At 32.2% G+C, this 22,037-nt stretch overlaps 1 protein-coding gene across 2 annotated transcripts in view; it reads left to right on the plus strand.

Moving 5' to 3' along the window:
• The first annotated feature begins 573 nt into the window (after nt 1–573).
• LOC120778659 overlaps nt 574–22,037 on the plus strand; it is a 36,324-nt gene continuing 14,860 nt past the window's right edge. Inside the window, exons 1-2 of one of the 2 annotated variants that reach the window (XM_040110581.1) lie at nt 574–724; nt 782–1,342. In XM_040110581.1, coding sequence (XP_039966515.1) covers nt 1,153–1,342 — 190 coding nt within the window. In that variant the 5' untranslated portion in view covers nt 574–724; nt 782–1,152. Of the gene's footprint in view, nt 725–781; nt 1,343–22,037 lie in introns of those variants that run through there. The other variant, XM_040110582.1, reaches the window with a different exon arrangement.

The following is a 22,037-nucleotide window of genomic DNA, read 5'->3' on the forward strand; positions in this document are numbered from 1 at the left end:
AAACGTTGTTAAATATTATATTGAAATAATAAAAAGAAAAACCGAAAAAGTAGTTTGCGAATATAATTTTGCAAGAAAAATATATTTTTAGACGAAAGTAAATATAAATAAAAAAAATAATTAACATATCAATTTTTATATAAAATTGTAAATAAAAAAAGTGAACTTGCAGCTAATATTTTATTAGAAAAATATAAAAAAAAACAGATATGTGGAGGAAAATATTGAAAATAATTTAAAAAATAGAAAAAAAAGTAATATAATATAGGCAAATATTAAAAATAATTTAAAAAAAAATAATAATTTTAAATACTAAAGTTAAAAAAAAGAAAAACAAATTAATTTTTTTGTATAAAAATAAATTTAGAAAAGCGAAAAATTAAGTTGCAAATAAAATTTTTTCTTAACTAAATTTTTTTGTCTTACAAGTGTTAATTTCTACGACCAATAAATAATTCACATTAAAGCTTAATAAAAATCACTGAACAATAAAACTGCAACAAATTTCAATTGTGAATTACATAGATATTTGCCATAAAAATTTAAATTATTACAAATAAAACTTTCGTTTTTGGTGCATAAACTATAAATTTCTAAAAATAAAATTAAACAATAAATTAAAAAAATTAAAAAAAGTCATATAAAAAGAACAACACCATAAAGAAAGATATTCACATTACGATTTTTACGTCGCATGCCAGTCCACAACGGCTGTACACTACATGTATGTATGTACATATGTATATACAAATCAATATACATAGTTATATATCTACCTTAGCGGTTCATCGAATTCATTAACCCACCACGTGAGTGATCGTGCCGCATACTAAAAACACCAGCGCATACAGTCGCTCCACAAAGTCGTTAAAAAAAGAGAGAAGAAGAAGAAGCAGAAAAACCGCAATTAACCTAAAATTGCAATAGGAAAAATTAGCAGTGAAAAGAAAATTGAGCAAAAACATTTTTAATTTCTTTTTACATTTAATTTGCAAACAATTCATAAAAGTGTTTGGTGTGAAAAAATCTCAATTGCAACACAGTTAAAGCGCACTGTTGTTGCAGCAAGTGCAACAAATTCGTTGCATACATTCACCCTAGCCCACCAACACAAAAAGCACAACAACAACAACTATAACACCGTGCACAAATATGGATGTCGCTTGGCGTTTTCGTATCATGATCTTCACCGCGTTAGCCTTGATGTTGTTCGGCGATTTTTACGGTTATGGCAGTGTACGCGGCGTACAATCGGATACAAATCAGGCGGCGGCAGCGGCGGCCGCCACCACCGGACCGGGCAAATTCCAGCAGAGCGACGCGGATATTGAAATTGGCGAAGGTGAGTGAGTCGACTTTGGTTTCGGCTGTGCGTGTGTGAATTAAATTACAGTTAAAGTAATCTGATATGCATTATTTATGTATTTGGTACTGTTGTTTATTTAGTGCACCTGCGCAACTCTTGAAGGGGATTTGAAAAACAAGTTTTTTTTTTTTTTGAAGAAAAATTTTAACTTTTTTGGAACAATTAGTTAAAAGTAAAAACTTGTGGTAAGGCAGCTTAAACTTTTTATCCATAAAAAAATTATCGTTATAGAGTCAGTTAAGACATAGCGGCAATGCTTGTTAAAGGGTGCTTCCTAAGATAGTAGGGCAATTCCCAATCTGGTGCAAATGGTCTTGCATATTTGCAATTGCAAATTTTAGTGTTTTCATGTTTTCCCTATTTTTTTAAACAAATATCTACTAAATTTGCGAGTTAAAAGTTCGTAATCCGCATCGCTGATATCATGGTATCTTAAAGATTGGTTCTCTGTTTTCTAAAGCGGCAATATGTAATACAGTGAGATCTACCATAACCTTGTATAATACAGTGAAATCTTCCACAAGCGGGCACTGGCGGGAGCAACCTTTCTGTCCGGTTAATAGAGTTGTTTGTTTAATATATTGTCCTTAATAACCATAAAAAAATGTTGGGGCAGGTTAATGTGCACGGTTAATGGAAATGTCGGCTTAATAGGGAGTCCGTTTAATAAAGCGTCCTTTTAATAGAGCTTTCACTGTACTTCATAATTGTGCCTGACGGTGATATATATATCCAGATATGACATGAATATCCAGTCCTCACCAAAATTTTCTATTTTCGCTTTTCTCATAATTAAAGATTACATCAGATCATTTGAAGTAACTGTGCCGCTCGCTTGTCTTCGAAACTTCTTACTATAGGTTCCCTTGCAAATATTTGAACTAACCTTTTCAGTTATTTTATGAAGTTTTCATCCGAAGTATGACTATTTTTTATGGTTTGCTATTGAAATTCTAGTGGGATACTGTCCGCATAGTTAAACTCAGTAATTTCGCGGAGACCTTATCTAAAACTTCGTGTAAATTATATGAGTAAAAATGGAAACTATGATGGAATTCGATTTGCACATGAACATCTATTTCGTTCCGAGTCCCAATCGACAACCTATGCCTCCTAGATAGAATGATCCGATTAAGTTTAAATATGCATCGAATAACCGCTCTAAAAGAATCCCTCGTCTTTAGCAAAAAACAGAATCAGTTGTTTTCACAAGCTTCTCTTGAGACATGATTTGTGTCAAAAAAATCATTTCTTAGGCAGGAAAGAGAGTAATCACTTCGCGGCAAACTCGGAAAATAAGGTAGATGGATAAGAAACTCAAAACCAAGCTCTCACAGCAATTTTTCGTTACTTCATACGGAATTAAACCAGAACGAAACTTATTAAGACTCGGAGAGAGATAATATATACATATATAGTACAAGGTCTGTCGCAGAAGAAACAGAACTTTTTAAATATAACTGTTTCTGGTGGCGCCACCTGTTGGTGGCTATATGAAATAAAAACTGTGATCTCTTGTTGACATTTCGTATAAATTTTAAGACAATTGGATAACTACAATCGATGTTATCGATCAAAAAGTAGCAGCAGCTTTGGTCATCGCTCGTAAAATGCATTTTGAACAAAGAGCAAATATTAAATTTTGTTTTAAACTTGGGGTGATGAAAAAAGTTTATGGTGATAAGTGCCTATCCCGTAGTAATGTGCATGAGTGGTTTAAGCGATTCCAAGAAGGTCGTGAGGACCTCTGTGACGATCAGAAGTCGGTCGTCTTCAGAAGTCAAAAATAAAGACAATGCTGATTTGTTTTTACGATTCCGAGGGTATTGTTCACCAAGAGTTCGTCCCACCTGGCCAAACGATTAATGCTGTGTTCTACCTTGGTGTTATGAGTCTTTGTTACGCATTCGTCGTGCTCGACCACAATACCGTGAGGCAGGGTCCTGGCGCCTGGTGCACGATAATGCGCCGTGTCATCGGTCGACACTTGTCACTGATTTTTTGACAAAAAACTCCATATCAACCATTAATCACTCACCCTACTCACCTGATCTGGCACTCTGTGATTTTTACCTATTTGGAAAACTTCATTTGCCCATGAAAGGACACTGGTTTCAGGACATTTCAACTATCCAAAAGGCGACGACTGATATTCTCAAGAGCATTCCGAAAAATGACCTTAAACACTCATTTGAAATGCTAATTGACCGAGCTAAACGCTGTATCGAAGCACAAGGAAATTACTTTGAATAAAAAAATATAACTTTTGAAAAATATTAATTTTTTGTTGTTTTTTTTTTTAACAGTCCTGTTTCTTTTGCGACAGATCTTGTATAACGTGACTATATCAGCATGTCACTTCTTGAACTCAGTCGGAAGTTATTTTATACTTTATAGAACTCGGCGCTATATATCTTCGCAGATTTTTGCCTTTGTTGGATTTTTTGTGCATAATATCTCTTGTGTTGTTAAGATTTTAGTGTAGTTGTCTTGTTTTTGAAGACTTGATACTTCACTTGATAGAGTTTAACAGAACATTTTCCATGTTCGTCATGTACTTAAACCTTTGCTGTATTTCTAGTTAAAATTGTATGAAAATTAAATCCACTCTCAGGTCTTTATAAGACAATAAACTGTTCATCAGATCCTATATTTGGAGCAAAACCAATCTCTGTAGAACTCATATACTTAAGACACCTCAAATCATGCAATTATTCAATAATTATTTCAGGTGCTAGGTTTCCAGATATAATATGCATATTTCTATGTATAGTACATCTTAGATCAGCTGTTTGCAATCTCTACTTCATTCATTTTACGTCTGTTTTGGTATTTCCAAAACATTCATTCAGATGGCAGCACATTTATAATAGTTCGCTTTCTTATGCTAGTTTTGTTTATGGAAATTTATGCGCATTGCTAAGATATACAAGTAGAAACTATCAGAGGTAGTCATATGTATGTTTGTAGTATTACTCGGTAGTAGAACTTGCATTACTTTTAGTAGAGAAGTGCGCCTCTTCTCGAAGGCAGCTAATAGAGTTTAGTGACACTATTTGTTATAATAAAATATTCATAAGGTTTTCCTGTTTAACTTGGTGTTTATTATAACGGGATTTTATTCATTAAAGCTACATTTCCGAATTTCGTAGAATATGATATGCAATTTTTTGAGAGGAAACCTGTTGATTTATTTTAAAGTTTGCGCGAACATTCGAACGTTTTATAAGAAAAAGTAGGTTATAATAAAATTATGTGTAAATGTTGATTTTACTGTACGATAAACTCAGTTAAACAAGAGCTTAGGGATTTCTTTTAGTCTTAAGGATATTTTGTATTTTTTTTCCAAATAATCTCTTAAAAAAATATGTACATACATATGTTCATAATTTAAATGTTCTCTATTTAAACGTTTAACACATTCAAATTTCTTTGTCAGTCATAAAATATCAAAGTTAACGATTATGCACTCAACTATGTACAACAATATGTACCTTCATGTGCTCATATAAGCCATCACAAAGTGAGCAGTGATAAATCAGTTAACCCACTTCACTTCATTTTGAGTAATTAGCCTTAGAAACAATAACAAAAAAGCGCGTTAAAATAAAAATATGTATGCCAATAAGTAAATAATGAAAATAACAAACGCACTTTTGTATACAGATACAAATCTATAAACTGTTACTGCTGTGCCATATTCCTCATTTCAATGTCACGTCTCACGAGAGTTGACCTTCATCGCTTGCCGGCATGGAAGTTTCCGACGCCGCGACAATTAAAATACGAAAAATAAATAACAAACATCAAAAAGCAAATCCAAACACCCACACAATACCCAAAGAAAAAAGAAAAAAATTGCATAAAAATAGACCTTATAGGTACATTAAAAAAGGAAATGAAAAACGAAGCAAAAAAGATAAAATCTCAAACAAATATTTTGCAGCTAAAGACAAAAATTAACTAAAAAAAAAACATTTTTTGTGCAAAATTTTAGGTAAACTAATTTTCCACGCATAATAATTACTGAATTTGTCTGCTTGGTCGCCCACAATTCAAAAATTTTGCGCTAAAAGCTGCAATGAGGTTTAGTTGCTGTAGTTTGGTTTTCCGTTTTTGGCAATTCGTCACGTTTCGTATTTCTTTAGCAAACAATTTTTTTTGCGATAATCTGACCTTTGAATGCGCCAAATATATATACGTGAGTTTATTTTTGGGCAAAAATCGTAAACAAAAGAGATGAAATATTACCTGATTTGCCATCAAAAACTATGCAAATAGGGTTATGATGCCATAAAAATATGCCAAAGCTAAAGATCATATATGACTTGTGTTCTAATTTTCTGAACGAAGAATAATTTATTAGACAAATGACCGAAAAAGTTAGAGATACCTTAGTAGACACAAGAGGGAAACAAATATTTAACATTTTCAAATACACTGATACTGAGTACTGATTGAGGGGAGATCAGTGGTCAGAAAGCACCATATAGCTATTCTTGAAGCCCATCTTGAACATCTGTAGAATGTGTTAGGGCAATTGGGTACAACTCAAGGTAAAAAATGTTTTTCAAAAAATTTTTTGAAGAAACAGGAGCCAGAAGCAATTGCAGTGCATTCTAGGTCTAATCGTTTCAGGGTAAATACTTTAACGCATTCAAAAATATTCATTACTATATATATAGGTCTAGTAAAAATAAATCTTATATACATACGAGTATAATTGGCTTTAGTAATCGGCATCGGCTGATTCGGCTGTCTGTTGTGATTTCAGCTTCTCGACGTCGAACCTCTGTGTTTGTTAACGTGCGTTTTTTGCTGCATAGAGGCGGGCGCGAATCTTGGCTGCAACAAGATAGTGGTCCGAGTCGATGTTAGGACCTCGGAGCGTACGCAAGTCCAGAACACTGGAGACGTGTCTTCCGTCTATCACAACAGGATCGATCTGGTTGGTGGTTTTTTGATTCGTAGACATCCAGGTAGCTTGATGTATTTTCTTGCTGCTGGTATCTAGTACTACAGATAACCATATTTCGGGCCCCGGCGAAGTCGATCAGGCTCAACCCATTTGGGGATGTTTTCTCGTGGAGGCTGAATTTACCGACTGTTGCGCCAAAGATACCTTCTTTGCCCACTCCGGCGTTAAAGTCGCCAAGCACGATTTTGACATCATGGCGAGGGCAGCTCTTATTGGTGCGCTCAAAGCGCTCATTGAAGTCATCCTTCTATTCCGTCTGGGCGTGAGCGCAAATCAGCGATATTTTTAAGAACCTTTTTTTGATGCGGATTGTGGCTAAACGTTCATCCACCGGACTGAGTGTCAGTACTCGGCGACGGAGCCTCTATTCCACCACGAATCTCACACGGAGTTTGCGCTCCTTTATGTGACCACTGTAAATGCCACAAGAACCTACTCGTCCAGTCTTTGTTCCGCCCATTGCATCTGCAGTGATCGTTATCAAAAGGGGGGGACGTCTCTCGTTCGAGGCTGTTTTCTTCTTTTAATTGGTAGTGTTATGTTTCATGTGGCGGGTTCCCTAATGCGATCCCAACGCACAACTCTATGGAGGAGATGTTTTGCCTTCTCACTTTAGCTATAACTAATGTTCTGTGGCTCGTCAGAGGATACATGGTCTAAGACCGGAAGTCGGAAGCTGCTTGAGTCATACGTAAAAGAATCGTTTCTGACGATTCCCAAGTGAATGGCGCTCAGAGAACTTTCCTCACTTGCGTTAACTTCTACACATGACTCCATTGAGATCTTACCGACCACAAAATTTAAAATACACAAAAAAATATGTTTAATGGTAGCTTAAGTGCGATCCATTCGACAGAAAGAGAGTACTTTCTCTAAATTACCACGAACTCGTAAATCTACAATAAAATTTACCCCTTTTTGTTTATAGCATACTATATATTAAACCTATGCTCAGTGAAGATCTAAACTTGGAATTTCTTTCCTTATAAAATAATATTTTACATTTATTTGGTAGCAATATGATTCTAAATAGACCGGACCATATGTTCGTGTGGGATTCCTTTCAAAACGGTTTTAATATTGATCTTGTCTATACGACATTTAATCTAATCCCATTAATATTTCTACCTATCAAAAAGAACACACCGGTCTAAAATCCTTTCCTCAACACTAAATACGTTTCGTACAAGAGGCTTAAAACAATACCATATACCGTTAGCGCGCTTGATTTCAAGTAGCGTCTATTACTAATCGTTGAAGCGTAAAATCAATGAAATAACAACTGTTACTGAATGCAAAAAGAAAGCTTTAATACGACACATAATATCGGCAGACTATGAAACAAATCGAAATGAAATCGAAATTTAACGGTTGAATGATGTGATAATGCTAGGAATCAAATGTCAATTATGTACACGAAACCAACAAAAACTGGAAAAACAACTTTGCGTAAAAGCGGTAATTCAACCTGATGTGTGCAACAGTAAAACACGCAATATTCAATCAAGTTCAAAAAAGTAATAAAATCAAATGACAGTTAAAACGCAAGCGCGGTTTTAGATTGTTGTTACCCATCAGGAAATCTGAAGAAGAGCAAGAAAGTGATAGTCGCTGATGTGAGAAGTTTTGAGAGATAGTAGGAAACCGAACTGGAATAAAATTGGTATATCTGTTTGCAAAGTCTTTGCTGAGGTCATTCCTGATATTCGACCACTCATTTAAATGATCGGGTTCGAAAGTATTATGAACTCAATAAGCCTCGGTTAGATGATCGATAAAATAAGATTTTTGTAAGACAAGAGGATCCAAATTTAAGTCAGGCAAATAGTGACGGTCTTACTTTCAGGAAGTTCATCAGCTAATTAGTAATTCGGCAATCCACAAAAAATGGCATAACGTTATAATAAATCGAAATATAGGAGATTACTTCAAGAAATAATCAAGTCTTTTGGGTCTTCAGTACTACAGCTGGAGAAGTTGATGAAAAGACTGACGTGTTTTAGTATACATAATACCCGAGCTTTCAATGGCTTCAAAACATTGGAGCACAATCGGCAAGACTTGCATTGAGCATTACTTCTGAGAATTTCCAGATTTTAACCGTTTCAATGAGAAGGTTAACATAATGACTTTAAAGCTTATTACAGCATCAAGTCGATTTGTGTTTCATTAGATGTCATATTATATATTTGCGTTTGGCTGATTTCTTACGATCCACCGAAAGTAAATACAGAAGAAGTAAATAGAGAATTCGTTTCACAAATCTCTTTAGTATAGATATAAGGTAGCAAATTCGATATTCCAGCTGTAAACCAACTATCTGATATTGGAAGCGATTATACCTGTTTGGCTTGGTGATTGGGTGACTTTTATTCGTATATTTATACGACATTCATACATTAAGGATACTAGTTTTTAAGAAAGCTGGGTGGAAAAATCTGTGTACCCTTTTTTCCGTTAGAGGTAGAGTTAACTGCGAATGAACTATGAGCAACAATTTGGGAGCCTGCTTTCAAAGTAAGCTTCTAGCTTTTCTCAAACTCTTCTACACTATTTTTCATATAAAACATTTCTTTCCGGGTAGATTTCCTATGTTTTTCATAAGTATCGATTAAACATACGAGTTGTTAAAAGATCGTGAGAAATCGTTTACTGTTTAACTAGCAAAAACCAAAGTTATTGTGTATTTTATTTTGTGGTAATTAACAATGCTCCCATCACACGACATCTTAAAAATTCCAAATTGTCTTGATTTATATTAAAAGTCCAAAGCGAGGCAAACAGAAAGTGCCACTGAGAAGAAGATCAAAGCAGGCACTCTAAAAAAGCTGGTGCATGTGAAAATTTCGCCAGTGCATGCGACACAGTAGGGCGTAGTGTTATACCGCTGGTAACTTCGGCGCTCAAGCTCAAGCACCCTCCTACTCTGATTTGCTTGCAACAACCATTGTTGGTTGATGGTGGTTTTGGTTTAACTGTAATCATTGTACGCAGAGCATTTTGCGAACATTTCGTGACACCAACGAGATGAAGTAGTACAAGCGCTTGTTGGTTACGGTTGCACTTGTGCTTCGTTGTGCTGCTGCGGATGCGCTGGAATTATTGTTGTACGACTTTAACTTCGCCTTTGGGAACTCACGTAATATTTTCACATTTTTGTCTCCCTCTTATTTTCTTCACCACTTATTTCATGCGCTTGTTAATAGTGAAAGTTTAGGGGTCACCAAATTTTTGAACTAATAAACAAGGCAAAACAAAGCCGACAAGCATATGAGCCGTTTTGGAAATGAAGTTTTGTCGGAAAAATGAGGCAATGAAGCGTAAAAATGTTTCATCTCTTGGCCTTTCTCCATTGGCCATGGCATATGAAAAGCTATTAGGGGCGAATGGTGTTTTTTTATTGCGATAATTTTGCATATTAAATTGAATGTGTCGGAAAATAGTCTGTACTTAAAATAAATATGTATGTAAGTAGACATGATCAGTTAAAAAATTTGTGGAAAATGAGTTTTACTATATACTTACCAAATATGTAAACGAGGGTGGTCCGATAAGAACTTAACCAATAAAAACAGAAACTTTCTGGCAATTTTTCTCCAAAATAGTCTCTTTTAGCTCAATATGCTTGACAAAGCGACGCTATAACTTAGTTAACTCATCTGAAATTTACGTTTTTGAAGGTATACAAACTACTCCACCGTGGTAGGGATAGCTTCCCAATTTGACTCGAATTCCTGCCCGACGCTTGACGTTGTCAATAGAATCGTTTGGGACAATACTTGAAGTAGTTGGGCTAAGCTTTTTGTTATAAATTAAAAAATTTGGCTAACAGCCCGTCGATGATTCGGCATAGTCGGGCCAGTGTGATCGTTTCAATATTTTCGAGGAAAAATATTTTAAAATTTTTAATCGTCGAGTGACTGTTACCAGCTCTGTTATAAGCCCGGAAGATAAGTGTTGTAATTTTTTTTCTTCGATAAATGAGATTGTAATAATTTATGTTAATGGAGCTCTGTGACCACTTTGCTTAGGTGATTGCCTGTAAATATGTATACCAAACGTTATGAATCCCAGAACTGAAAGCTTTGTCTGCTTCGAAACAGATTCGTCGAGAGAAGGCTACCCCTCCTGCTCGGTAGACCCAAACCGTTTCGTATTGCGCTTGGTCAGCATTAAACACTACTTTGCAGTGGTCTTACATTTGCGCTTCCTTCTTTTCATAGATGGTATCTCAATATGAGATTGTGGACTTTTGTTACTCCGTGGTAGACGTTTGGGTGTCAATTAGCCGTGTACATTCTTAACTTAAACGAGAGCCGTACTTGAGAAGCTGTAAATTATTTCGATGGAACCCAAACTACACTGGTTTGAGTATACGACTGTCGCTTTTTATAAAATTTCATTAAAGCAATACAACCATCTCTCAACCTTTACTGCGAGTTTCAAAAGATTAGCGAAAAGTAAATAGTACAGAAATTGTTTACAAATTGTCAAAGGTTGGATCTTCACTTGATCCATTTGGAAAAATCGAGAGCTGCCTTAACCTACGTATTACGTCGATGGAATGGAATCAAAACGATATGTAAAATAGTATTCAGAAGATTTGTATTGAACAAAACTTAGCAATTGCAAATGATTGAAAGAATCTGAGGTAATGTGGTAAAAGCGGATTTGATCAAACATGTCTAAAGAGTTCTGTTAACGGTATTCTTTCTTAAAAAATTCAGCTTTATCGGGATGAGTTGAGTGGGAAAAACTTATTCATTTGATAATCTGATTGAAATTGAACACAATCAAAGGCAATGATATAATCTCTAAACAAACTGTTCAGATCGGATTACTATTGAAGTATCTTCACAAAATATCATTATAGCATATAACTACCATACAAACTTAAAGAAGAAAATAAGGCCTTGCACGATAATCATTTTTGTCTGACTATACACCATATTGGCTATAATTGCGTAAGCGGTGTCTACGCCAGTAAAGAATATGCCATATCTTCCCAAAATCTGGCGTAGAATTTTGTACAAGACAATGTTATAATCTCGAAAAAAATATTATATTAACGTACAACTTAGGATATAACTGCCATGCAAAAGAACGATACAAATCAAGTTCTTGTGTGGAAAACCTTTTTATTTGATAAGATATCTCTCCAAAATTTGGCATGGATTATTATTTAAGATAAGTGTACTATAGCTTATTGCTGCCATAAAACTGTTCTATCAAAACCAAGTTCTGGGAAAACTAGCTTATTATTAGAGTTTCTGTGCAACCGATTTTAAAGTGTTTTCTTGTTTTTAGGCAATCTTATGAATCAACTGTTAATTACTTTTGCTCTAGAAATAGTCTTACTTGAATTGGGTATGATTACTTTTAGTTAAAACTCGTTTTTTGAATCAATTAATGTACACTGAAACCGTTATTGCCTTTGCAATTTGTTGCCATTCCGACGCAAGCTTAACTTCTGATAGTTTTAAGAAATATTTCTCAATTAACTTCTGTTACTTTTAATTACTATTTCAATTACATGATTGAAAACTGGCTTTAAACAGTTTATAGCGGCAAATATATGTGTATATACATACATATATATGATTAAGCGCATTTAAATTTCTTAATAACCTAACAAATTTGCAGAAAACTTAAAACTAAGCACATGCTGCGTGATAGACTGTCAAAAAAATGCTGTTAAAGCAAAAAGTGTGTGGCAAAAATAAAAAAAATACAGGGTGGTGCATATGAGAAAAAACCGAATTAACTGTATTTTAACTCATTAGCGGCTAATTTTTCGAAAAGTTTATGAATTCTAAAAAAAAATTGGTACTTTGATATTTTAAATATTTAAATAATTTTTTTTTTTTAGAAAATATTTTTAATCTTTTATATTTGCTGAAAATTACTTTAACTTACATGCGTCCCACCCGTTACCTAATTGCTGGCATATAACTGCATATCCGCACGAATAGCACAAGAAATTTCAAAGTAAAGGTGCAACCGGTAAATTATGTAATCAAATTTGGTTACGAATGTGTAATCAAATACATATTTTCGAAAGGCTTAAAAGTGTAGTAAAAGAAGCTAAAGCAAAATTGAAGAAAAAAACAAACAAGCAAACAAAATAAAACAAAATAAATGGAATATGCAGGCGAGCTATCAGTTAGTTATGTGGCTTATGCGAAAATGGGTTGCGGCAAACACAAAAAATCTACAAACGCACAGGCAAATACAAAGTATTACTGAGAAAAAATCGGTTTGCGCATGCGCACGTTAGCTGCGCCGCCAAAAACGAGTCGTCTGCGCAACGGCGAATGTGCGACGGACACAAAGCAATATAAAATGCGGTAATCAATACCTCAATACAACACTGTTCGCGGCAGCGCTGCCTTAAACTGATATACTGTAATCACGAAAGGTGGATGTGGTTGTGCGCATGACAGCGCAACATATAGAAATTGACGGTTATGCTTACAAAACTAATTTAAACCTGATGCCAGCTACAACAAGACAACTGTATAAATTAATGTGACGGCACAAATTCGATATTTGCATGTTGTATACGCTGGCGGCGTGGCGTTAATGGGTTAAGGTCTGTAATTTGATGTAGCAAGAAATGGCAGGTTTTTGCAAAAGCTTACCCAAATTTTGCATGTTTTGATTTGCAAATATATTTGTTATTATTGAATGCACTTTTTTGTTTATTATTGCTGAAGTGTGTAAATTAAATGAATGAAAAAGCGAAATTTTTTGAAAATCACTTATACAAAAACTTTTTGAGGTTAAAATCACTTAAGCGCCTCTTTTGCTTTAATTGCATTGTCTCTTTAAACATATTCACACGTTTTTAAAGGTTTTTTTCAGATGGTTGTTCTTTAAAATACAAGTTGTGTAATATTTCTCATTGACTTTTTTAATATACTATTTAAGTATATATATTAGGGCGTTTTTTTTTTTTTTGAATTATTAATTTTTTTCAATCCCGTCATGAAATTTGCTTGGAAATACACTAAAAAAATTCCCTGAAAATTTTAGCCCTTAATATGTATTAACATTAAGAACTGAACCAAGACATTTAAAAATTTTCCGTAGAAAATACACTGCAATCGTGATTTTTTATTTTTAAATTCCTACAGATCAGAGGTGTTTTGTGGTATCGCTTTGACTTTAGACGCATATTTCTCAGAATTGTTCACTCTACAAAAGTGTCCAGTACAACAAATTAGTAACTCACACCGGCGAGGTAGTAGCGAGGCCCTAAACCTGATTTTTCCACGAAATTCGCATTTTTTTTGTATATATCTCGTAAATAACAAGAGCTATAGAAAAAATGTACATAACAAACTTGTAGGAAATTGTATTTGCTACAAAAAAGATCCAAGGTCAAAATCGCTATCATTAAAACTTATCGAGATATCCGCCTTTTTAAGTAAGGCTTTATAGAATTTGCATAGATGGTATGTAATCTATGAAAATTCCATACAGCCTTACTTAAAAAGCCGAATATCTCGTAAGTATATTAAGATTTAGTAAATAGAAATTACAATCGCTTTAGAAATCCGTATCTCTTATTGCATAAGTGCGATCGGGTTACACCATACAGTGTTGGAAAGCTAAAATTTCTTATTAAAAAAAGTTCTCAGTCAGCTTTGCGATTAATTTACTCAGTTTCGTATGAGAACTCGTCTAAAATGCGCAATACAAAGAGAAAATACACTATATTTTAAAGCTCTTCTTCGATAAACGCGAATACGCAAGTCACACAGCTGAAAATGTGATCCGTGTTTATGATTCTGCTAATGAACCACCCTTTGAAAGGCCTATTGACGAAAATATCGCTAAAGTAATGGAAATCATTCAGTCCGATCGTCTTGTAAAGCAAATGGTGACAGGGGATCTAAAGCACAGCAGTTTTCTGTTACTACATTTTCAATGACGTACTTTATAGCTCTTGAGTTGATCTGCCGGGTCTAACTCCATGTTGTCTAAGGGAGAGTCCTCCAGCATCGTTTATCGCCACTTCAAGTCTGTTTAAGGAGCCTTTCAAAGAGCTTTCCCGCAGTGTCAAGCATGCATAATGGATAGTATGCTGATGACAAGTTGGGATCTCCTTTTGCCTTACTGGTAGCGCCTTCCGTTGCTTTTTCCAGGGTTCAGAGAATATTCCGGCCTCAATGCAGGCATTGTACATGTTAAATAGTACTGCCGGTGGCTCTGATTGCATTATTTTCAGGGTTTTTTGTTGGTATTCCGTCCGGGCCGGGTGATTTGTTGGCCTTGAACTTGCCAGTGGCTAGTTGCAGCTCTTCGAGAGTAAACTGTGGGATTTGCGGAAATCTTAGAGTCTGTTCTGGACCCTAGCCCTTTTTCCGTGTGTGGAGAAGACTGTGATCCAGCGGTTAAGTTAGTTAGTATCCTCGCATAGCTCCACCCATTTATTTTTTTGCTATCGTTGATGGAGTGTTTTAGCTCTTTTATTGCCGCACCTGGATCTCGTTTTGGATCTGCGTTTGAGTTGGGTGATATTTTAGTTCACCAGTAAACTGTTGCTTTATGTTTAAGTTTTGACAGAGTATTGTTATATTAAGCATTTCTACAATTTATTGCAATTATGTGGGAGCTAAATGGGTTCTGGTTGTCTATTGAGGATATTAATTTCGCAGCATTTAGATTCGAAATGTTTCACTTTCATGTTCCAGTATTTTTTCTGTGCTGGTTAGCGTTTGTTCCGGTGTTAATCGTGAAGGAATGCAATGTCAACGATTGATTCGTCTGAAGAAAAAAAATCGTCCAAAAGCGAACAGCTTTGGTAATTAGAAGAATAATTATCTGCCGGGACACACACATTGATAGTGAGTTCCCAGAAGTTCTGGAAGCTTGGTTGGGAGGTTCAGGTTCACAACCCGGATCTGAAACCAAGATATCTCTACGTGTATCTGCCTATGGCGTATAATTTGATTGCTAAAAAATTCGCTTCAAACGAAACTTGTGAATCTTGTGATCGGTTTTGTCAATAGTGAAATTATGGATCAAAACAGTGCATATTTGACCTAAATCGGATCATTGTAACTACATTAAAAAAATACCTTAAATTTAATACAAAAATATTTAAATATTTTGATTAAACCTTATATTACGGCTTTTCTGTAATATATGCAATATATACCCATTTTACAACCAAAACTAAAATTTTGTTTCAATATCAGTGGTTTCTATTATAACCTTTTTCTTTCGCCTGTTAACTAATGAAAAGTGATGTTACGTTATTTTGCATTTTAGGTGACTATATGTACAACATATATATATCTATGAATATACATGCTATTATTACTGGCGGAAAATTTTCTCAGAAATAAAAATTATTACTGTCGATTTGTCAGTTTTTTGTTTGTTCAACAACTGTTATGTTAACAATATTGCTAACAATACTGTTATATTACAACAAACATATACAAATAACAACAAAAACAATAATTAAACATTCAGTTTCATTGAATTTTCATTGAAATCGAACTTCAATAAAGGTCAGTGGTGAGACTTGTGATTGCTATCAACTATTGAGTGAGAAAACAAAATTAAAATAAAAACGGAAAATAAATAAATTAAAGAAAAGTGTGCAAAGGCAGCAATGGAATATATTACATTCATAACCAACTTGTGTAAAAAGTAAAGAAAAACTTTATAAAATCGTGTATCTGTATATATTTCCATACAGATGTTCAAATTTTATATAAATACACTTTAATTGCACACGATTCTGCTATGCATGCAACTTAGTTTCGCTGACTTGACATTTGTAGTTCATTCAGTTTCACTCAGTTTGTTGCTGATTTTTTATATTATGCGGTTAACTGACCGCTCGAAGAATATTAAAATGGAAAATAAGCAAAAAATTGTAAGAAAAATTGATTGAAAAAATTATTGAGATTTAAAATTGTGATTGTATGCATTTTCAAAATTTTATCTATGGAGCTATTACTCAAGAGTTATTTTCGATTCACTAATCTTTTAGAGTAACTCATCGAACCAACAACTGGTATAAATCATATATGTACTTGTATAATGGCATAATACTTAGGGTAGGCAAACATTGCTTAAAGTTCATAGAATTCAACTGGGTAGGGAAACAGATTAGTCCAAACCTATGCATATTGTGAAACGTTAATATTGTTTTGGAGGTTAAAACGCTTAAGCACTGGATCGAATTAAGTTTAGTTTGATAGTTCTCAATGCGCTCTTCATAAGCTTTGGTGGGCAGTCTTCTTCGGTCTAAGGAAACAAATAAAAATATTTGTTACAACTGCTTGTTAATCTGACTGTGATAATTTTCCATATTGTAGTGGATTGGTTTGAACTTATGGGCTTTAGTGCACTCAAGTGATACCAAGCAAATATTTATATTATCAGCCTTGTTTAAGGATCAATATATTTATATACATACATATACATATATGAAATTATTTTTATAGCTCGAATACTTTACAATTAGCCAAGCACTTATTAGTCATCGGTTTTTCCACTTTTTGTTGTTCTAATATTTAGACAATCGTAACTGTTTGATAAGTCACTAAGCTCTACGAAGTGCAAATATTTTGTTATATGAAAGTTTCCAGTGTTTGTTGTTAATTATATATGCATGATTGCGTTAATTACTTTAGGAAAGATCAGGAACTGAAAGTGTTAATTTGAAATAGTAATGCGTAAGCAGTGTTAGGGTATGTATCTAGTACGCCAAGGCAGTATATGGGCTAGTATCGGAAAGTAAATTGAAATTTCATAAATTTAAATAAAATAAGCAAATCATTATTAATAACTAAAACAAATTTATTTTAATTTATTAAGTACAATTATCACTTAATAAAATTAAAATAATTTTTATATATATAATATTTTATATAGTAAATAAAATAAATAATAAAATAAAATAAATAAATAAAATAGTTATAATATTTTCATTTATGTTTTGATTTTGATTTTATTATTTAATTATTATCTATAAATTAATTTAATTTAGTTTGATTTAATACTCAAAAATTATGTAAATTATGTTAATAATAAAAAACAAAGCAATTTAAATTATTTTAATTTTAATTAATAAAGTTGTTTTTATCATTTATTTACAAATTTTAATTTTATTTAGTTTTATTAAATTATGCAATTTACAAAAATACGAAACAAATTTAATTATTACAGTTATATAAGCATTAATTTCAAAAAATTCTTACTTACTGTAATTAATTAAAAAATTTGTAAGTTAAGAATATTCAACTTAACTTAAAAGTACAATTATTAATTCTAATTATAAAATAATTTCAATAATTAAATTGGAAAGAAAATATTTCATTTAATGAATTAATTTAATTTGATAACTTTATTACAAAACTAAAAATAATTCCAAAATTAGTAAGAAATTCATTTAATTCCTTAAAGGATTAATTGTCATTAACCAAAGTTTTAAATACAAACATTAATTTTAATTAATTAATTAATTTTTCTTAAACTAAATTATTAATTTAATTTTTGATGAAGTTAATTACATACTTAATTTTCTTTAGCTAATTAATAGCTTTCAATTAAAATAATTATTTCTCGAATTAATTTTAAATTGCAGTTAATTATTTTAATAATTTAGGTATAATTAACAAGCATAATAAAATGAACTTTTTGACAAAATTGTTTAATTTTTTAAAATAAAAAATTATTTTAAATCTTTAAAATACCAATTGTCTTTAACCAATATTTTGAATACATATATTAATTTTAATTAATTAATTTAATTTTTTTTTAACATTATTCTTGTTATTAATTTAGTAATTAAATTAGTTTTTTAGTTTAAAGTATTTACTAATTTCCAATTTACTAATATTGATTAAATTAGAAGCTTTCAAATAAAAATACTAAGTTGTAAAATTATTAATGAAATGTTATTAATTAAATTAAATCGGTAATTTAGGTAGAATTAACCGATTTTCATTAACTTAATAATACTTTTAACTTATAATAACATAATGGTAATTTATTTACTTAATTTTTGAAGTAAAATTTCTGGTTGGAATTAATTATTATATATTTTTTTGTTAAACTATTTTTATTTATCAAATTAATTACATAATTTTTTTTTTCGGGCGAGGGGTGGAAAATGACTTCCGCATCATCAGTGCTATCGTTACAGCAGCGGTATGTGCCACTTGCAGGTCACTAAAAAATTAATTACATAATTAAAAATTATTAATTAATTACATAATATGATGTTAATAAAAATTATAACTAAATTTTTTATTAATTAAGTTAATTTATTATTTTATATTTTTTTATTAAAAAAAGCTTAAAGTTATTATATAATTAAAAATAATTAAATAATTGCAGTTATTTGTGGATTAAGACTTTCAATTAAATTTTGGACTAATAAAGTTAATTTTAAAATAAAAATGTTAGTTATAAATGTTTAAAGACGAATATTAATTTTACTACACAAATTAATATCTCGACTAAAGTCTTAAGTTAATAAATTAAGTTATATAATTTTACCACTTAATTTTCAAACTAATGGAATTTTTATTTTGAATCACTTGATCACATATCACTTGATGTCTGGAATTACCCACATATGATTCTACTGGTATTTGAATTTAAAATGCATATAACATTTGCCTATTTGCACAGCTTCAATAAATGCTTAAACAAATATACATACAAACAAATTTACTGCAAATGCCTGTTAGCTTAGGTGAAGAAAAATTCAAAGTCAAAGTTGGAGTTTCGTTAGCTAATTTACATATAACCATTCTTGGTTTAGCGATTTTTAGCATTTTTGTTTTGCACACACACATACCTGCATATATAAAGACATATGTACATACTTGTGTGGACATACTCTAAACGAAAATGCTAACTGCATAGCATTATTTTATATTTTTTATGGCTACGGTTGTATGAGTGTGTGCAATTTGTTTGCCGTTTGGTCTTTGAACTCATGGCCTTGACTGGTGGTGAGCGACTATTGTCTGTGGTAGAGGCATTGCAGCCGTGCCAAGCTCATTGAAATCAAACACATTTTTAAAGTGTATTTTGTTTTGTATTTTATTTTTTTAATTTTGATTTTTATTTTCTTTTACATACACTTGAAGTTACAGAGAGTTAGCGCAGCAGACATGATTTACTTATCATTTGCTACAGATTGGCTTTTAGCATTTTTGTCACGCTCCAAGTGTTTAGTGTTAATTTAGTTCACATATTATTATGTTGTTTGGTCTTATGGTCACGAGCGGTGTGCTAAATAGGTACCAGTTATCTTGAGCGGTTGTTATGAGCTATTAGCGCTTTTGAACTTCAAGCATGGGTGCTTTTATGAAGTAAATGTGGGATATTAAATGCATATATGAATATTTTTGCTGTTGCTAGGAGAGAGCGTTAACTCTAAACAGTAATAATTTCGAATAACTGTACATCAAGCAATTTATATCGCTACTCCCTAGAGTGACGTCATAAAATTGTTCTACTTCTCGAGAGAACTCTAGCTCTCTCTGACTTCTGAATGTATTTTGTACCTCACAGGTCATTAGCTAGAGTTTAGATTCTAGACAATCATGTATATTTAGGTGTTTCACATAGTCTCATAAAGTTATAAGTTATAACAATCCGAAAACATAGCGTTCAGAGTTGTATTGGCGTAAACTTATTTTAGTATGCAAACCAACAACAAATTTTTTAAACTGGTATAAAAATTTATCACTTTATGATTTTACAATGCTTTATGACATGTTGTGAGTACCCCAATTGTAGTGTAGCTTTTCTGGTTATATTTATTGCCTTTTCACTGATTTTGTTTGTGTTAAAATTGTGGTAAGTGATACCAAAACTGTGTAATTTAGAAAGACCCTTCCGAGTAATTTTTGACTAAATAAATTGTTGACCAACGTTATACTAGATACAAGACATTATATTAAGGCTCGATTATCTACAGCTACTAGATCAACTGCAATATTATACTTGTATAATGTTGAACTCCAAAGTCAAAATTTAGTCGCTAAGACCTTGTAAACGAATTTGACAAACTGATAAGAGAACGATTCACCGGTGACTAGTTTGAGATTAGCTGAAGATGTCAAGAATGAATAAGTTATAGCATAAATGATTGTCAATGCTTTCACGTTGTGTCTCCTTTTTTAGTTTTCAGTTATAAGCTTAAAGTCTCGATATTTTCGTCTCCTTAAAAATCACCATTTCATTTCTAGTCTGTCCCAAAATAAAATAAAGCAGTTAGTTTACTACTGATTTCTAGTGCCGATTTTGTGGGAAATTGTAAATATAGATTAATTCTGGAAAAATAAAAACAGCTCTCATCTCATCCCTCAAACTTAATATACAAGGTCTGTCGCAAAAGAAACAGGACTGTTAAAAAAACAACAAAAAAAACAACAACAAATTTTCAAAAGTTATATTTTTTATTCAAAGTAGTTTCCTTGTGCTTCGATACAGCGTTTAGCCCGGTCAATTAGCATTTCAAATGAGTGTTTAAGGTCATTTTTCGGAATGCTCTTGAGAATATCGGTCGTCTCCTTTTGGATAGCTGAAATGTCCTGAAACCAGTGTCCTTTCATGGGCAAATGAAGTTTCCCAAATAGGTAAAAATCACAGGGTGCCAGATCAGGTGAGTAGGGTTAATATGGAGTTATATTTAAAAAGTTCTGTTTCTTTTGCGACAGACCTTGTATATACGAAGAGGGGATTAACGATAATGAATATTAGGTTTCGAAAAGCTTTTTTCAAAAATGTGTGTTTGTGGATTACGGAGTGTAAGTGATAGAATTGTTTACTATGCTTTCACTATCTAGCTATAGAATCTTCCTTTCACTGTAAAATATTGATCAAAATGTGGTTTCAGTGGCAATCACTGGAAAATATATGTATAAGAGCTGAAGGTTTTACGAGTAAAAGATATGTTCAAATATTGCGTAGAAAGGGTGTCAACATTGCAATTTAGTATATTTTGAGATTAATTTATTGACAGTTTATGTTTAACATTTTGAGGAATTGATATTAGATTTATCTTTTGATCTTATTAATTGTCATATGATTTCTTCGAGAGAATTTCATAGAAGGGAAAAATAAAACAATACACATATTTGCTACTTGAATTATTTGAGAAAACTGCTTAGAAGTGTCGTAAATAAGAAAAAAATATATATTTCAAAGTTTGAATAAAAAATACAATAAAATTGATTTAAATTATTCGAACTTAATAAATTTAAAAATTGACTACATACCTCAAAAATTACCTACAATATGTCTGAGTATTTTCTGTTATTCTCGCTTTAACCTAACCTAAAATCTCTCTGATTCTAACTTAAACAAACTCAAAGTCTTTAATTTTGCTTACATTTTTGGAAATTAATCATATTATTTACTTAATTAATTTTCAAAATCAAAGTGACGCAAAATGATTTCCGTTTAAACATAAACAAATTTATTTTTAGAATTAAAAACCACAAAATAAAATTCACATATTTTAGCTTATAATATATTGCGTCAAAATTGCAAACACTGATTCACCGTTTTGCACTTTCATTTGATTACACATACCTGCATGCTTTTATAAATACTTTTTGGGACAAAACAAAAAAAAACTAAATAACTCGTTTGACCATATGTTCTCTCAAATTGGCCACTTAATTAGCATATGCTAAAAAAGAT

This window comes from Bactrocera tryoni, chromosome 5 (assembly GCF_016617805.1).
Source record: "Bactrocera tryoni isolate S06 chromosome 5, CSIRO_BtryS06_freeze2, whole genome shotgun sequence".
In the NCBI taxonomy this organism is placed as follows: Eukaryota; Metazoa; Arthropoda; class Insecta; order Diptera; family Tephritidae; genus Bactrocera; species Bactrocera tryoni.